Consider the following 18,432-nt stretch of genomic DNA (forward strand, 5'->3'; position numbering starts at 1 on the left):
TGGCTGGTCCCCCACGTGGGTGAGGGGGAATTTGAGGCCCGGACTCCAAGCGGTCTCTGACTCGAAGTCTGCTTAAAAATGTCAGACTTTTTTTCTTTTTTTTTTTCGCTGCATACCAGGAAAATTTTCCGTCTTTCTTGCAGTTTTGCGTCGTGTGCCTTCGCCATCACGTTGCAAGAGTAACACGCAGCATAAATCGATGAGTGCAGTCCTTTGGTGAATGAGGAATAGGGACAGTGCTCGTAGGCTTCTGCCAGCAGAAGGCGGCAGCAGGGCATGAGGGCTGTGATCTGGTGAGGGGTCTGGAGCACAAGTCATAACGAGGAGCGGCTGAGGGAACTGGGGTTATTTAGTCTGGAGAAGAGGAGGCTGAGGGGAGACCTGATCGCCCTCTACAACTACCTGATGGGAGGGGGTAGTGAGGTGGGGGTCGGTCTCTTCTCCCTGGTAACAGATGATAGGACGAGGGGGAATGGTTTGAAGTTGCGCCAGGGCAGGTTTAGACTAGACATGAGGAAAAACTTCTTCACCGAAAGGGTTGTCAGGCTCTGGAATGGGCTGCCCAGGGAGGTGGTCGAGTCCTCCTCCCTGGAGGTATTTAAAAGAAGGATAGATGAGGTGCTTAGGGACATGGTTTAGTGGTGGGATGTCAGGGTTAGGTTAAAGGTTGGACTCGATGATCTCAAAGGTCTTTTCCAACCAAAGTGATTCTATGATTCTAATCTCGAAGTTAGGCTAAAATCTAGTGTTCGGAACAAGGGTAACGTGATTGATACAGAATAGCTTTATACTTGAAAGATAAGCTGAATCTAAAGTATCTCACAGTCATTTTCTGTAGTTACCGGAGTGGGGGGTGTTATTTGGGTGTTCGCTTTAGGCAGCGTGGGTGGTTTTTTTTCTGGTTAGAGCACTTACCCAGAACGTGTAGGATCCGGACCACATCCCCCACAACCTGTGGAAGTGCTGCTTGTGAGGCGGCAGGCAGTTTGCACCACTGCTGCTGATTTTTTTTTTTTTTTACTTCTCGGCAGCATTTGTGAATCCAAATGTAATTTGGTAACAAAGGCATTCAGGTTTGCTTTGGCCACTGTAGGCTGTTGGTGACCATGGATGTGGGCTGTCTGGTTATTGAAGATGTGACCTGTCTCAATGGTGAAAAGACTCCCTTTTCAAGATTTTGTTACTGGACTGCACGACCCCTGAGAGACGGGGATTCTGTTTAGAAGTTGGTATAATAGTGTTGATTTGGAGAAAGGGTGTATATTGTTCCACAGGTGTCCCAGGTGCAAGTTTGTTGGTTATATTGTAGCTGCAAGTACTCAGGGTAGTTGCATCATATAAGGTACCTGGTGCTCTTGACAATATCTGACTCATCCAGAAAAAACTGAAGTCTTGTGAAGTATTAAGACTCTGGCTAACAAGTGCGCTTGGGAGATGAGAATTTGGCAAGCTCTGATATTTTTTATGGTAAAGAAGAGACAGGAAAACATAAAAATTGCTAAACTTGCTTATACTTACTTGGGGAGGGTTGGCTCTTTTAGGGGTGCAGCGCAAAGGGAATGACTCCAGGTTTGGGCAATTCACTTACAGGCTTGTATGTCCTTTCCTCCTTTTCCTCTTCTTGATGTCCTGATTTTTAGAGCTGTTGGGCAACCAAAGACCGGTACACCTCTACCAGCTTCTGAAGATACAGATATGAAACTGGGACAACGAATAAATGTTTGCTGGGAATTGGTGTATTAATGTTTATAGTTGACCTTATTCTGTATTCCTAGTGGAGTTCCTGATGCAGCTTCATGTTACACTTTTAATCCCTTCCAGTGACAGGCTGTTGTCTGCCTCTGTCTCCCTTAGTTCAGATCTAGAAATCACATGGCCTTGAGATGAGTTGTTTTCCCCCACTACTCTGATGGCAAGTGAACAGACCTTGCCAGAAAAAAAAAAAAAAAAAAATGTTTTTTAACAAGCTGAACTTATTCATGTAGAAGCACAGGGTTGCCAATTATGATGCAGGTGAAGTTGAAGTGCGCTGTGATGGGTGGTGCAGAGAATAGAAATGTCCTTTTGAGTAGTCTCCTGCAGTCCAACTGCATATGAAATTGTGGTTTCTGTTAATTGTCCAAAGCTGATCTAAAACTGCTCAGTGACTGGGTGGGTTGTTTTGCGCACCCCTTTTTTTTCAGTTCTCCCTGTCCTTAAATTAACTCTGGCTGCTGATGGTTGGAGGGCCAGTTGGATTAGCAAGCTGATTTTATTTTTGGTTTTGTTTTTTATAACTTAGTTGAAGCAAGTATCTGTAGGAAAGAGCAGGAGGGAGAGGTGGGACTTCCTCTTCTAGTGGCAGTGCTGACTTATTGCAGAACTGTGCTGTGCCTGATGCTGCTGAGGGCGTACAGAAGTCTTGCTGAGTGGTTAGATTCTTGGTGTGGTGAAGCATAATGTTTTTACACAAACAACCTCTTCCTTCAGTACTCCAGAAGTACTCATTTCATCTACGTCAAAGACATTTTCTAGGGAAAGGAACCACTTTATCTTTAGACATTTTCTTAAGAACAGCTACCAGTATTCTGGAGAAACTTCACTGGATCACAGTTCACGTCTCTCCCTCTTGGATTAGTCCTCATGTGATTCATCTTCTGTTTCTAGGGAGGAATGCTATTATGTTAGTAATAGATTTAAATACATGAATCTAAATAACACCAAGTCCTAGGAGATCTTCTGTTCTCATGAAGGAGAAGAAAGAGCAAAAAGGCCAAGTGCTGCAAAATTAGTTGAATTTATGCAGTGGTTAACGATATCTTTATTACATTCTATATAATTTTGAATGTTTTCAGGATGATGCTGTTAGTATTGAAAGCGGTACTAACACCGAACGCCCTGATACACCAACAAACACTCCTAATGCGCCCGGAAGAAAAAGCTGGGGGAAAGGAAAATGGAAGTCAAAGAAGTGCAAATATTCCTTCAAATGTGTAAATAGCCTAAAGGTAGGTGTGTGTAAGTGTCAACATGGGTATGCTGGGTACTGCTTGTTGTCAGTAATGTTATTTTTGACTGTGAGACAGTGTCAAGATAGATGTTTTTAAATACCTGTATACAATTATGTTCTGTGCTCATTTGAAGGAAGTACTGTATTTGGAATAGCTGAAGTTTTGAAGGAAAAGGATACTGAAAAGTAGGAAACAGTAGGTAGTGCTGCGATTAACCCAATTTTTTCTACAGTTTTGCGACGTTATGTGTGATATGTTACAATTCTGAATATCATCGAAGCTGTAGTTGCTTGAGATAAAGAAACTGGATAAACAAACTCAGATAAAACCTGTGACAACTTGATGCAAAGCACAGAACCTATGCAGATTTTTTTTTTTTTTACCTGTTGAAATGTGTTTAAAAAAACCCCCCAAAACCACACCAAAACCCAACCCAACAATCTTGAAATAGCTTTTTCCTCACACTTACCAGATCAGATATTTTCTGTCCTCTGGCAATTGTCATAAATGCTACGTAGTGCAATTTTGTTAATTTATTGTGAATGTTGTGATTATGTGTTCACACCTGATCTAGGTCATATTTATCTTCCCACGTAATACCTGATGGTTTTAATGGATGTGGATTCATGGTCTTACTCTGTGTTCTTATGTTTTAGGGTATTGTTTTCTTCTGTACTTGTGACAGACTATGGTGAACTGAATGAATTTTCTCTTTGATTCTTTTACACTGTTGGGACGTTGTTCATTCATTCCCCAGCCTTGTGTCGGATATTTATGTGGCAAAAGCTGTAAATAAGCCATCTGATTCAATTTTTATAGGATTTCTAAATAAAGGAAAGATTGCATCTGGAACAAGATGGGAGTTCTGTTAAACTTTATATTTAGCTAACAGGAGGACGTGTGCAGCTTCATAGTGGATGTTCTGTGCAGAATTGCTTAAAGAGGTTTTTGGCATTCCCTCACGCTGAACTGTTGAGCTGTGCTGATGTAGCTGTTTCTGAACTTTGGCTTCAGACTGCCTCAGTGAAACGGAGGGAAAAAGAGGTTTGGAGCATGGGAACCTCGTAAAGGAGCTTTGCCACTGGAGAAGCTGTGATACGAGGTTGTACTGACAAAAGTATCTGGGAAATAAGTTGATCTTAATGTGGTTTTTTTTGAAGTATAAAAACTATCTCCAGTCCTTTCAGGGTGTAGGAGGAAGGGAAGCTCTTTCATTTTCACCTGGGTAGGCAGCTGTTCCTGTGATTCGCGTGAATCGCCCCCGCAGGTAGGGCTTTTTGTGGCTTCAAGTCGTGCTTCAAACACAGGCGGAGGCCTTTCGGCACCTAAACGTTTAATAAGCTCTGAGTTTTGCTAAGCGTATTTGTTTCCTATCTGCAGACCAAATATTCCAAAGTAGGTAGTACTTTTCAAGTGTCTTCTGGGAAAACAGAACAATCCCTCACCCAGGCCCCACTATAGGGTGACCCTATGAAGTTAAGCAGTCCCTGACATCTGTGGATTTGGAGCAGGGCCTGGGAACAGATTCCTGTGCAAGTGGAATCAAGCTGTGAGGGAGTAAAGGTAGCATTTCAGCTAAGTGGGGTATTTTTACTACCTTTTTTTCCCCCCTGATTTCTCTTTGAACTGAAATTAATGCTAATAATAATAAACATGCGTGTTAATACAAAGAGTAGGCAGCCGTCCAGTTTGGTAACTCCTTTTTACTCCGTGTTTGAGGAAGCCTCTCTTCTTTTTCCTGTTCTTCTGTACTAATTTTGCGGATACTGTGGAGATATACTATAACGATTGAATATTGTATATGGGTTCAGAAAGACACTTGTGACTCTTTGGATATCATATAATATATCCCATAGTTCATATGTCTTTGAACTATGCTGTAAGGTGCATGTACTGAAATTAATGAAGAGTCAAGACGATTTAAAGACAAGGGAATTAATATTATTTAAGGATGTATAAATTATGTGGTTTTCCAATTTCCTACTCTTGTTTTTCCCTCTTACTTTGCTTTTTACTTTTTGCCTTGGGAAAACAAAGAAATATGGCCATTACCGTCTGCTTCGAATGGTAAATGGTTATGATTCAGCCTGAAAAACTCAGTGCTTGTTAAATACGCTTTTTAAACACTACCGTGGAAGTTATTTTGGGTGAAATTTAAGCATCAGGAAAACAAGAATATGACTTGGAAAATGACAGGAAATAAAGTGCCTTTTTTTTTTTTTTTTTTTTTCCTTTTTGTAGTACTAAGTTACTGGAAGGTGCACTGAAAAATCTGTGCTCTCTGTGGGCTGAATGGAAATGTAGTTTATAAAGGAGTGTATACAGCTAACAGATGCACATCCTCACATACATCCATATATATTTTGCTTATAGATCTTCCAGCAAAGAACTGTGTCTATTCTGCTTTGATGTGCTCCCTTTAAACCAATGCTGTTATTTGCCCTACCCTTTGCTCTTGCTTAGGGTGCGGCTCAGGGGTTGTTCGCAGTCCAATGTTGTCTCTCAGCTTCTACTCACTGTCCCCTGTGCTGGGAATCAGTAACCAGACAGATGCAGGATTCTAGCTTGTGGATGTGTACAGGAGAGGTAACTAAAACCACTGACAGCATTGGCTTGCTTCCGCTTGAGGGAGCTGGAAATGCATGTGTGCTCAGTTGGTTCCTCACTGGCAGTGTGGGTGACAGCGTCTTAAAATGGGTTTGTGTAGTTGCAGGTGATTATTTTTTGCGTTGGCGTAGTATTTACTTCGGTGTCTTCAGTCTAAAAATGGGTCTAGTCTTATTGTCTGACGGAACCTGAGTTGGCGTTGCATGAGTAAGGGCAGAACTAAACATGGATGATTTGTTTATTTGCTTTTGTAACAACTGTAGGTCTATTTTCTCCTCTGCCTTGATTCAGTGGTGCATGAAGAACCTGAGTGGTTTGGGTCTGGTGCCCATTATTCATGCCAGGGTCAAGATGGCGTTTCACAATTCTACTTTTGGACCAGCATCTGGGTCACTCTTCTGTACAAACCAGTGGTCAGATTTGCGTAACATACTTGGCATCTCAGGATAACCATAATGTGCAGCACCCAGAAGTGTAATGTTTTTAAAAACTTGCTTCATTGTTTGGCACTTGGGACAAAAATTAGATCGACCAGGTATTATCAAAATAGCTATGTGCTGTCTCTGACCAGTGAGGATGATGGTAGTTTAAATGAGGTCAGAGTAACATCTTCAGATACCCTAGTGACTTCTGCAAGAGCCTCTGCCTGACTCCTTCATCCATTAAACACCAGAAAAACTGTGATATGTATGGTCAGGCTTTTGGAGGTTGTAGCACTTGATGCGAGGAATGCAGTGCGGATGATGTAAACAGTCTGAAGATGTTTATCTCACAGAGTAATTTTTCCAGGGAAATAGGTTGTCTTTGAAAAAGCTTACTAAATACTTTAGGTATGTACTCAAATATAGAAATAAAGAAACAGTATAGCCCTCTGTTGCATCTCTCTGCTTTATTACGGTATCGCCCTAGTCTGGGTTCTACCTAGAAAATCACAAACTTACCACAACTTATGCTGGAAAAATATCCTATCTTGAAGGGGAAAAAAAAAATCTTCCGCTTCACTTTTCCTATTTCACTAGATTTATCAGAAACATTTCATGTGACAGAGTACAAGGTTATTCCAGAAAAACAAGCACAAAACCTGCTAATATATCTCTGTAATTAAGCAGTAAGAACCCATGCCTATTACCTCTATTATCTTCATCCAGTATGTCAAAAGCCCTCAGTATTCACCAGCATGAACTCTTCTGCACACAAATTCAAAACTAACCAATTATTAGTGGAAAAAAATTTTTAAGTATTTTGTATTTGACTCTTCAGCCATTCTCTTCAAGGAAGACTTAAATACACTCAAAAAATAAGCCTAGGAAGTGAAATTCATAACTTTATTGGATGCTAAAAATCTTGGCCTTGTGTATGCAGTTTATGGCATGTAGTTTTCCTCATTCTTCATCTCTAATTAAACTATAATGCTGTACAGATGCTGAATACTTGCTTTTTCCTTCTGTTGTGGGGTCACTAATGACCTTGCTACTTTTCCCTTTGCTAAAATCCCGTATCCCTCATCACATAAAGTCACTAGTCTGTTTTTTCATGTTACGGTGAGTAATACTTCAAGTTAAACTTTGAACAATTCTTTTTAATCTGTATTTGGCTTTGAAAGTTGTTACCTCTCTATGAATTGCAGGAGGACCGTCATCTCTGAAAGATTTTCTCCCTTCTGTGTCTGTTAATAGATACTGCCTTTCTCAGTAAATAATGCTGTTTTAAATTCTTCCAGACTTCTTTACTGTTCTTTTTCTGAGTAGTGTTGGACTCCCCATCCACACCCCCTCCTCAGATTTGTTCTTTGGTTCTTGGATAGGCCAGAGCTGCCAGGGCTGATACTTCTCGTGTTGTCTCTGAAGCACTGCCATTTGAAGGCTGCTTAACAGCCGTCATGAGACACTTCCTTCCTGCCTGCAATGTCCCAGACAGTCCCCTGTGGGGAGGCACTTTAATGAACATTATTCTTACTGAAAACATCCTGTCAGGACAGGCCAAAATACTGTTATCAATTATTAACAAGGACCACCATATTAATCACGATTCATAAACATATCTGCTTTTTTTTTTTTTCTCTATTAAACTGATGCAAGCTGTATAAAAATAATACTTGGCATTTCTCTGGTAACAGTCTGTGAAGTCGATCCGAAAACGCTTTGTAGACATGAACTTTGCAGCAGCGCTGTGACATGCTGGAGTGTGTTTGTGGTGCCTGTGATAGAGTTGCAAGACCTAACTATGCTATAATAGTTAAACGTGGCCCTTCTCCACCCGTATACCAGTATAATTCTTCTCTGCCCCAGCGATTCTTCTCTGTGAAGTTGTAAATCCTTGCATGGAAGCAATTATAACAGTATAAAATGCATATAGATGTGGCCTTAGATGCAGAGGTTGCCTTGTTGAAAATTGCAAAACAAAGTAGAAGAGCCACAAATATAACACAGGAGTTCTGCCAGCTTCTGGCCACAATCATGAGACAACATTTCTTCCCCTTTACTTTTTAAAAGCTTGGAGGGGAGGGAAGAAGCAGGAGGGAAATACTCCTTTAACCTTCCTTAAGACAGCCAAGTTAAAATGTGATGTTACAAAACTGTTCTTTTTAACTGTTCACTATCTGAAATTATACTGGATGTGAACCCAGTAGTTTGAGGAGGAAAACATATCAATTAAACTGTTTACCACCACAGCTGAATTTCACAGAAATAATATGCCTGTGGGTTTTATTTTTTTTGGTCTCTAATCTTACTTTACATCTACAGGAGGACCATGGTCAGCCTTTGTTTGGAGTCCAGTTTAACTGGCACAGTAAAGAAGGTGATCCTCTTGTTTTTGCCACCGTAGGCAGCAACAGAGTGAGTAATCTGTTTTCAACCATAAGCCCTTCTGTGTGGTTCTGCTTGTATTCTTTTTTGCAATCCATCCCTTTACCTGTGTTTAATACAGACACAGGATACTTCATACACAAAGCTTTATTTCTGGGGCATGTAGCATCTGTTATCTGGGAGAGTTGCAACCTCTGGATTGTTTTATGAAGTCATGTGTTAGCTATTTGGGAATTAGCCTATGTAGAAAAGAAAAAATCCTTCAGTAATACAAATGTGGAACGAGGAAGAGAGGTGCATAAATGTATCTTCGCACTAAAATTACTCTTCATAGATGTTATTGTTTCTGAAAGGTCGTATGCTCTAAAATGGGATGAGAAGTGTCTGCAGTGATGCCAGGCAGCTCAGTAGCTAAATTAATGGCCTGTGTGGAGTGAATTTATAGGCTTCTTCTGAACAAGGATCTACGTCATTTCAGTCTTGAAAATAACTCCCGAAGTGCATTTTATGCAAGTCTTGTGAATAAACAAGAAGCCTTTCATTTCCAGGTTTATTCCACCTGGCAGTTACCAAAAGTGCTGAAGTAAGATTAAACAAGTTATCAGTGGCTCATTAAAAGACCAACTCATGTTAGAGATGGCTGCAGTAACTAATTCCAAATAGAGCTTAATCTTACTAAGACAATTCAAATAATAGGTTTTAATATCTGGGAAGGACTGCTGACAAGTCCTGGAGTGCTGATTTACTGAGATTGCTGTGAGCATTCTTTTATCAAACCATTTCCACCTGTTGGAAACCAACAGATGGTGGATGAGATCTAAACCATAAAGGCACACTACCTCTGCCCATCATGAAGTCAGTACACAGGTGCATGTGATTTCCTTTTGAAATATCACAAGTAAGCAGCAATCTCTCCCACTTCTTTTTTTTTTTTTTTTTTTCTTTCTCCAGGTTACTTTATATGAATGTCATTCCCAAGGAGAAATTCGTCTGTTGCAGTCGTATGTGGATGCTGATGTATCCTTTTAAGTTAAAAAGTCACTTGTTTGCTTCCTCTTTATCAAAAACAAAGAGGTTTTGTAGGAAAAAGCATATGAAGGTTTTGTCTGTGATTTAATACTTTGCTAATGTGGCACATTCCTTATGTTAAGTCCAAGTCTTGCCTCTTTTCCACATCCTAGAATCCCTCCTATTGAAAAAATACTAAAAAAGCAGACTCATGGAACATTCTGTGTAAAAATATTTGAAAACGGATTCCCCATCAGTTTAATCTTCCCAACACTAATATTTGGGTAATGTTTCACATTTGCTGCTTTACAGCGGTCTCACTTCCCTGTGAATTGGAACTGGGTTTAAAGCCTAGGAATTAAGTTTCATGCTCTGAAGTGGGGATAACTTGTGTTGATCGTTTGTGGTACACAAGTCAATAACTTGTGAACTCAGCTGAGTCACTGATCATCCTCATTTTATTCCCAGTCTTTGGATGTTTTGGAGAAAGATGTTGAAAAGTGATGCTGAGAGAGAAGGTGTTCCTTATATGTTATGGAACAGAAGTGAGGAAACCAGCATCTATAGAAAAGGTGATGTTGCTTGTATTTGCAGATGTGTAATCAAATATGTATCTTTTTTCTTATTGGGTCCAGCAGAGACTCTTGGGCACCTGCATAAAATAGCAACAAGCTGACTTAAAAAAATCATGTTGTTTTTCAAAAAAAAAAAAAAGAAATCTCCTGTTTCTTCTGTGTTCCTTAACGTAAAATGTTGTAGGCAGATGAAAATTTTTATACCTGTGCATGGACATACGATAGCAATACAAGCCATCCTCTTCTGGCTGTGGCAGGGTCCAGGGGTATTATTAGGATAATTAATCCTATTACAATGCAGTGCATAAAGGTGAGTGATCAGAACTTTGAGGTACAGCTTGCATTTCAGTAAGGCATGAAAATTATGTCTTCTAGATACATGTAAACATGAGGGGAAATGATAACTTGGTCTCTGAATTCTATCCCAGCACTACGTGGGCCATGGAAATGCAATCAATGAACTGAAATTCCATCCAAGAGATCCAAATCTCCTTTTATCTGTAAGCAAAGGTGAGGAAAAAAACCTCTTTTGTTTTTGTATAAATCAGGATACTTTGGATTGGATTTTGATCTTGAAAATGGCCAAAACCTCCCTGATCTTTTTTTGAATGGCACTGAACAAGTTTACCTTTAAAGTTGAGAGCACATCTCGCTCTTTTATGGCTATATATCTTGTACATATTAAATCCATGGCCTACAATAAACATAACTCCACCTGTGGTGCAAAGGGATTGTGAACAGTCCTGCCTTTAGGAAAGAAGAAAGATGAGTGTTGGGGTTGTTCTTTCTAACAGTAGAGTTACAATTTTTCAGATGTTGAATCATGTTGCCATCTAGTGGTGATGTCTTAGTCGCAGACAGCATTCACCACCGTGGTCATGGGGAAAACTTAGATTCTCAGTTGCTCAGGAGCAGCTCTGACTTTAATTGGACTTGTGTGAAAAGCATATTGGTGAAGGGAGAAGCGAGTTTTTGGTATGATGTCTTATGGGCTTGTCCAGGATGTCTTAACAGTCACAACTTCCTAATCTTGACTGTTTTGTTAAGTAAGGGAGTACTTGATCTGCTGCAAGAGCAAGCCTTCAAGAACGCGAGAAACATTCACATAAGGGGACTTCTGACTTTAGTGCATTTGGTATTACTGATGAAGCTACACAAGAATAGGAGCTGGGAACCTCTCCAATTCTTGCAACTGTCTAATTTGTGCTGTGGGTCTGTAATGTTAAATTTCTTGAGTTCCGTATATTTTTTAGGTTCTCTTTTTAATAACATTTTGACATCAGCCATAGTACTGAAAGTTTTAATGTGCAATCTCTGGACCAGGTGCTATCTTCGAGAGGGCATGAGGCAGGAGAATATTGGAGTCTCAGAACTGCTTGGCTGAGAGATGAGTAGAAAAAGGGGAAAATACTTGGGACTGTGTGGCCTTCCAGTCGATGGTGCTGTAATTCAGTGCAGTGTACTTGTGGAATCCCAAAGGGAAATATAGTAGAGGTTCCCGTTTCCAAATGGGAAATGCAGTAGAGGTTCTTCATTTGAAATTGTTACAACTGCCTTTAAACAAGTGGATTAGTCTGATTGACTTTGGAGTGCACATTGTTTATAGAAACAGTTTCTCCCATCACTACAATCTGTGGTTCGTAAAGAATAATATTTTAAAGATTAGAAAAATGGAAAATCAAAACTTCTCTGAATGCTGATGTAAGAATGGCTGAAAGGAATTCTAGCCTTTTTTTGATATATACAATTTTTTTGAGGTAAGACTGAATAAAAGCCTATTTGTCCAGGATCAGACTCTTCTTTGCTTTTTGGATGGTCTAAAGATCCAAGTGTATTTTTGTTCCAAGCTGTCCCTAGGGGAGGGAGGTGGGCACACTTTATCAATTACAGAATTACTCTAACAATAGTTCAGTTGTAATGGCAATTTTAGCTAATGCAGTTCCGTTTCTTACAAGTGAAGAAGAATTAAGTGCCTTTTCGATGTTTACATGAACACCTGTTATTGAAAGTAGTTAAGCTGAAATATATTATTCATATGTACATATAAAAAGCAGCATGTAATTTTATTTGTTCTTTATAGATCATGCATTGAGACTGTGGAACATCCAGACAGACACGCTGGTTGCAATATTTGGAGGAGTAGAAGGGCACAGGGATGAGGTGTTAAGTGCAGTAAGTGGAAGACTGTGGGGCAGTGATTTAGATTTACAAAGGGTAGTAAGCCTACAATATGCAACTTCTTATCCTCTTGTGCACTGTTTTGATATTATACCTACTTAAAAAGACCCTGAAGTGCATAAATACTGTTTTAAGGGGATAAATGAGTTTAAATCTAAGGTGGTTTGATTTGATCTGGCCACCTCTCAACAGGCAGGGCAGGTGTTCAATTTCTGTGTCGATCAGTAGCTAGTTTTCTCACAGTGCAGCCTAGAAGTAAACAAAATAGAGCTCAGTGGGGCTGGAAAGAGTAAAAAGTTTTCATGATGGTCCCACTTTTGAAGTTCTTGAGGTCTTATCAAGCCGAAGCAGCAAGAACAAATAAGCCTTGAGAGACATGGTAGTGAAGGAAAGAAGTTACTTCAGGTGAGTTATGCTGCTTTTCAGTGGCTGTGAACAGACACTGGTACCCGGCAAAAATCAGCTAGAGTAGTTGACTCTTAATACGCTGCTCTTAAGAACTGTTCCCATTCCTGTTGTGTGACCTGAAAGGTGAGGGGTGCATCTATGTGAAACCTGGCGCTCTGTTACTCTCTTGTGCTTCTAAATAGTCATCACCCATGTGGTAGCCCTGGAATTCTGCCAAAAACTGCTCCGTAAAATGAAACCTACAGAATTGACTGAGGGGAGAGCACTAGCAGTAGATTCATTGTCTGTCAGTGCTGTTGAATATGCCTCTCTTCCTTGAGAGAGAGTAAATATAATTATTAAGATACTGTGCTGCTTTGCAGTGAGCAGGATTAAGTTATTAGTATTTTTCTATTTGAAATATACAGTTTTTTATTGCATTCTCTAAGCCAAAAATGCTGTTTTGATGGAAATGCTGGAATAAAATCTGAGTTGATACAATGCAGCTTAAGGCTGGTGGTCGTCAAAATTATTTCATATACATAGGATTATGATCTTCTTGGTGAAAAAATCATGTCCTGTGGGATGGATCACTCTCTAAAACTCTGGAGAATTAATTCCAAGAGAATGATAAATGCCATCAAAGAGTCTTATGAGTACAACCCAAATAAAACCAACAGGTACGTAGTCTTCATCTTCTTGGCTGTCTTTGCGAAACATGAATGTTCTCATCAATGGCCCAGGTTAATTCCTGTCCGAACTGGGAGTTCTTGGGGATAATGAGTGATCTGGGGTTGGTGCTGGATACTGAATCTCTGGAGAAGATGCGTCTTACTGATGTTTGCTTCATCAGAACTTTACTGAATTCAGATTTAAAGTCCTGACACTTCTATTTTTAAATATCTCAGTTACTTCTTATCTGCTTGACTAGAAAACGTTTAGAATTTTTATCTTTTTATCATTCTTAAAGCTCGTATTTCACTGTGTTTCAAGATGTCGGTGGCTTTTCTTTCACCTCAAAATTTCTAGGAAGGAATCAAATTCATGTAATTAAATATAGCAAATATTTTTATATTGGGTAGTTATTACTAATTATTGTATCTGTTATCTGACTTTGGGGTGGGGACAAAACTGTTTCTGTAGTAATAACCTGAATTTTCACCATTCTGTGATCTGACCTCAGATATGAGTAAATTGTCAAGTAAACATAGCAATTAGATACATAATAGATAAATCCTCCTTTATGAAGTTCACCAACTTTTTAATCTTAACTTCCAGTTAAACCATTGAGAGAATTGAAGAGTCTAAAACACACTGAACATGTTCAGCAATGAGACTAACTGTGAAAATACTCTCGCTTTTTTTGGTAATGTTACCAAATATTAAATGATGCTTTTTTAGCGTGTTTTTTTTTTAAAATTACGGGTTTTTTTCCTAGTGTGCTTTTCTGTTTAACAATTTAAATGTTGCAGAAGCAGCATTGGGAAAACTGAGCTTTAATTAGTTGTTGAAGTATTTAGCAATGGAAGCTGTATTCAGCACCTAAAGAAGCGGTTTTGTTTAGCGCTGTCTCTGCACAGTCTTGTACAGTGGGAAACGTTATTTCATTAGGAATGAGGATGAAAATAGGGACTGTTCCCATTGTTTAAAAAAAAAAAAAACAAACCCAAACAACCCAACGAAACAGCATACAAAATAGACTTTGTAATAAAACTGTTAAAACAACAAAGACTACAGGCTTGTCCTTTTAACATTGAGATATCTTAAAACTGGCCATTAAAAATTAGACTTGTGCTTCTGTGTTTCTCTGAACCTCACATGGCAATTTTCCCCATAGGCCTTTTATTTCCCAGAAAATTCACTTTCCTGACTTTTCTACGAGAGACATACATAGAAACTATGTTGACTGTGTACGATGGTTGGGAGATCTAATTCTTTCCAAGGTAAAGTGGCAGCTTTTTCAGCTATATGACACATATTTGCTTGTTTTGAAGAGCTTAAACAGTAAAACTTTTATTAGAATTTGGGTTCTAGTTTAACTTAATATGCTAGGTCAAATGATTTTATGCAGTGTATTGTGAATTTTGCCAGCTGTCATGTTGTGTGGATAAGCAGCTTGTACTTAAAAAGAAAATATATTACTACAGCTGTACTTCTGCTAAAAGCACAGGGATATCAACTGACCAGATTGGTAGAGAATGCAGAAGGAGAATATATAGATACTGATGAGGGGTCTTGCCACTAAAGGGAGAAATAAAGGTTTCCATAATGGACTAATTTTCATTTGTTTGTTGTGTCCACCAGTAACATTTACTCGCAGACATTAAACTAGGTGGTCTTATTGCCTCTTTGCCAGAAATTTTCACGCATGGTCCTGTTGGTTGAAGGGGTTGGGTGAACAGTCCTCAAGTCTAGGTTCATTTAAACTGCTCATGAAAGTGTGTTTGAGCACGTCTGGTTGACTTCCTCTGAAGTGGGTGAGGGAGGGCTCCTGGCAGTCCTGTTACCTGGCAAAGCTGTGAGGGGAGCAGGCTGCCAGCGATGGGCAGTGACCTGTTGTTGCTGATGTGGCTGTGAGCTAAAGACAGAGGTGAGATTTCCAGTTTCATGGTTATTTATTTTTAATGTAGTTGGGGAAGCTGTGAGATGAAATATTCGGTTGTAATTATAGTTAGGCTGGATGTGCAGTATAAATTGTAAAGACGGGTGATTGTTTTTTTTCACCGTTTCCCCCCAGTCTTGTGAAAATGCCATTGTGTGCTGGAAGCCTGGCAAAATGGAAGATGATATAGATAAAATCAAGCCCAGTGAGTCAAATGTGACCATACTTGGGAGATTTGATTACAGCCAGTGTGATATATGGTACATGAGGTTTTCAATGGATTTCTGGCAAAAGGTACGTGTCAGCTTTGACTTTGCTGTATTTGAAGGTGCGTAGCTTTTCATTGATTCCATATTTACTGGCATGGGAAGTCTTGGTTCATGTGACGTGGTGCTTGAGAAGCAGAATGAGTTAATGCAAGGGGCTTTATGTGAAACTGGAGGAGCTCCAGATTTTTCAGTCTGGATTCTGCCTGATAGAAGAAGTTCCACCAAAGATGCATTTATTTTCCACTAAAGATATGTTTACTGATATCTTCCTCCCCCATCTGCAGAGGTGGATAATAAAGTTGGAGAGCGGAGGCAAATTTTACAGCATTTCTAGCCCCTCCAACAAACTCCATTGAGTCATTCATGCACAATTTATCAGCTACAGAGCCTTTATAAAATTCTGACTTCCATTCTTTGAGGTAGTACCTTAAAACTTCTGTATTCTCTGCTTTCCTTTAAAGATGCTTGCTCTGGGCAATCAGGTTGGCAAACTTTATGTCTGGGATTTAGAAATAGAGGATCCTCATAAAGCCAAGTGAGTACTTAATTTTTTTAATTTTATTTTTGTTAAGACAGGGAGTTGGGGTACTTTCCTTTTTCCTTTACTGATAACTCTAGAAATTCTTTAACCGTAGTAGTCACTTTCCATTTGAACTGCTAGGTAAATAAACATTCTGAGCCCCTGAAGGCTTATATACATTACTTTGTACTGCTTTATTATTTATATTACATTAGTGCCAAAAGGCCCCAATCAGATTGTGCTGGGCACCCTCTGTAGATACAGAAAAGACAATTTGTTCCTCAAAAAGCTTACAAGCTAATTAGGAGGAAAATTTACAAAGCAATTAAGAGAAGATGTGCTAGGTGGGTGAAGCAATATGACAAAGGATAAAGAGGTGAAAGGACTGGAGTAATGAGAGCATAAAGGTTAGCTTTGAGCATAATGTGGAGGAAACAGTGTGGCTTTCCAGTTCCTCACCTGTGTGACCAGGACATTTTGCAGCTTGTCTTTTATATATGTTTAAACATACAAATATATAAAAATCAATAAAAAAATATAATATATACACTGTATGTATAAAATGTATATACACTATGTATATAAATATATGCATTATATTTGTATTTACACTATATAACAACATATTCTTATCTATTTTTTATATAAAATATAATCTATATAAGTGTGTGTGTGTATGTATATATGTGTGTGTGTATATATATATATAAACGTATGAAGTTCCTGAAAATGCTGCAGTCTTTAATCACCTGATGACAATTTTTTTTTTCTAACCACTGGGAAAGAACGTTGATGATGAGGTCCTAAATGATGTGATTCAATAAGCGTTCAGTCAGTGCTTCAGTGAAAATTGGGTGGATGAGAAATGGCAGTGGGTGAACAGGCAATTACTGCTTTTCCCAAGCCCACATTTGGAATACAAAATACACCACAAAGGGCATAATCCTGTTGCCCTTCAGTTCCTCCTAGGTCACATAAGTAAGAGGTTGGTGAAACAGTGCTCCGTAATGTAGTAGCAAGTTCAGATTTAATGTTGCAACTGAATAATTTTCTTCTCTTTCTAGGTGTACGACTCTTACTCATCCCAAATGTGTTGCTGCCATTCGACAAACCAGTTTTAGCAGGGATAGTAGTATCCTTATAGCTGTGTGTGATGATGCCAGTATCTGGCGCTGGGACAGACTACGATAAGTGACTTTTTCTTAATTCAAAGTAGAAAATATATTTTCAAATTTTAATATAGTCTGTTACTTGCTAGTACAGTAGATGCATTTAGTGTAGACTTTCTCAAAGGTTCGGCAGGCTGGAGCTGAACTTAGTGATGTTTACATTCTGTGTATTGTTCTGCTTGAAATTGCTGCTTTTAATAAAAAGAAGTATTTTTGTAAAGTTTTCTGAATTGTCCATTTTAATTATTTCTCACGATGAGTTTTCACTTATGGCCTATGAAATTGCTTTGTGTACAGCTATCACGTAAATATATGGTAACTTGCTAGAAATTTGGTATGTGTACGCTTGCGGGGGTATTTGTGCCTTTTGGCTGAAAACCTAGTGAAGCTTTTGAGCATTATCCAGGCCCCACACAAAGGAAATTCTACACTTAGGAATATAGTATAAATAAATGTTAAATTACTACTAAAAATATTTTTAACTAATTCCATAAGTTGAAATTGAAAGTTGAATATTTAAAATTACTAAGTTTTAATAATCTCAAATTGGGATGTGCTTTTCACCATTTCTGTTACTGATTGGGGGGAACCTTTACTGGTTTGGTTTTTTTTTTGTTTTTTTTTTTTTTTTTTGATCGGATTGCTCTACTGTTTGGATTCTGGCTGTTTAGTTACTGTATTTATCTTAAAGTTATTTATGGGACGTATATTTTAATTATTTCTATTGTCAGTATCCCCAAATAACCTCATCAGTGTTTTAGCTGCCCTAGGAATAACTAATTCTAAAATCAATACCATTTCGTATAGGTTTAAAATATGTACAATATTAAAGGGGGAAAAATGGGTAAGACCTCATTAACAGTGATAATCTGTGTTCAAAACAGTCGTGTGTATCTTTGTTGGCGTACAGTTGAAATGTTAGTGTTTGTATTCTGGAAGCGGTCCAAGCCGTTGTACAACAGCCGCGTGTACCTGAATGAGGACGAAGGTTAATTAATAACATTTATTGAAGCTGAACTATTGACACACTTTTTTTCCTACTATGCTCTTTTTACCCTTCACCTGTTACTTGAAAAGAATGTATTAGGATATTGTATAAATGCAAGCACACTATCATTGGCAACATAATAGTGCTTTTTTATCAGTAGATTAAATTAACTAGTCCTATCTGCTACTGACTTCTTGAGTGCATCTCTGACTTGTCACAAAATCACACAGAATCACAAGGGTTGGAAGGGACCTCGGGAGATCATCTAGTCCAACCCCCCTGCTAAAGCAGGCTCTCCTAGAGCATTCTACACAGGACTTCATCCAGGTGGG

General features: G+C 38.9%; 1 protein-coding gene across 1 annotated transcript; it reads left to right on the top strand.

The window, feature by feature from the left end:
• Nucleotides 1-2,834: 2,834 nt before the first annotated feature.
• On the top strand, nucleotides 2,835-17,235 carry EED (embryonic ectoderm development; the record flags this gene model as incomplete). Its single annotated transcript, XM_009637123.2, has 11 exons — nucleotides 2,835-2,987; nucleotides 8,342-8,434; nucleotides 9,356-9,421; nucleotides 10,172-10,297; nucleotides 10,416-10,497; nucleotides 12,068-12,159; nucleotides 13,099-13,232; nucleotides 14,390-14,495; nucleotides 15,290-15,448; nucleotides 15,885-15,958; nucleotides 17,008-17,235. Coding segments are annotated over 11 exons (1,212 nt in total), but the record flags the coding sequence as incomplete, so codon positions are not given.
• Nucleotides 17,236-18,432: the final 1,197 nt, after the last annotated feature.

The sequence above is a fragment of the Egretta garzetta genome, unplaced genomic scaffold (genome assembly GCF_000687185.1).
Source record: "Egretta garzetta isolate BGI_Z169 unplaced genomic scaffold, ASM68718v1 scaffold323, whole genome shotgun sequence".
Taxonomy (NCBI): Eukaryota; Metazoa; Chordata; class Aves; order Pelecaniformes; family Ardeidae; genus Egretta; species Egretta garzetta.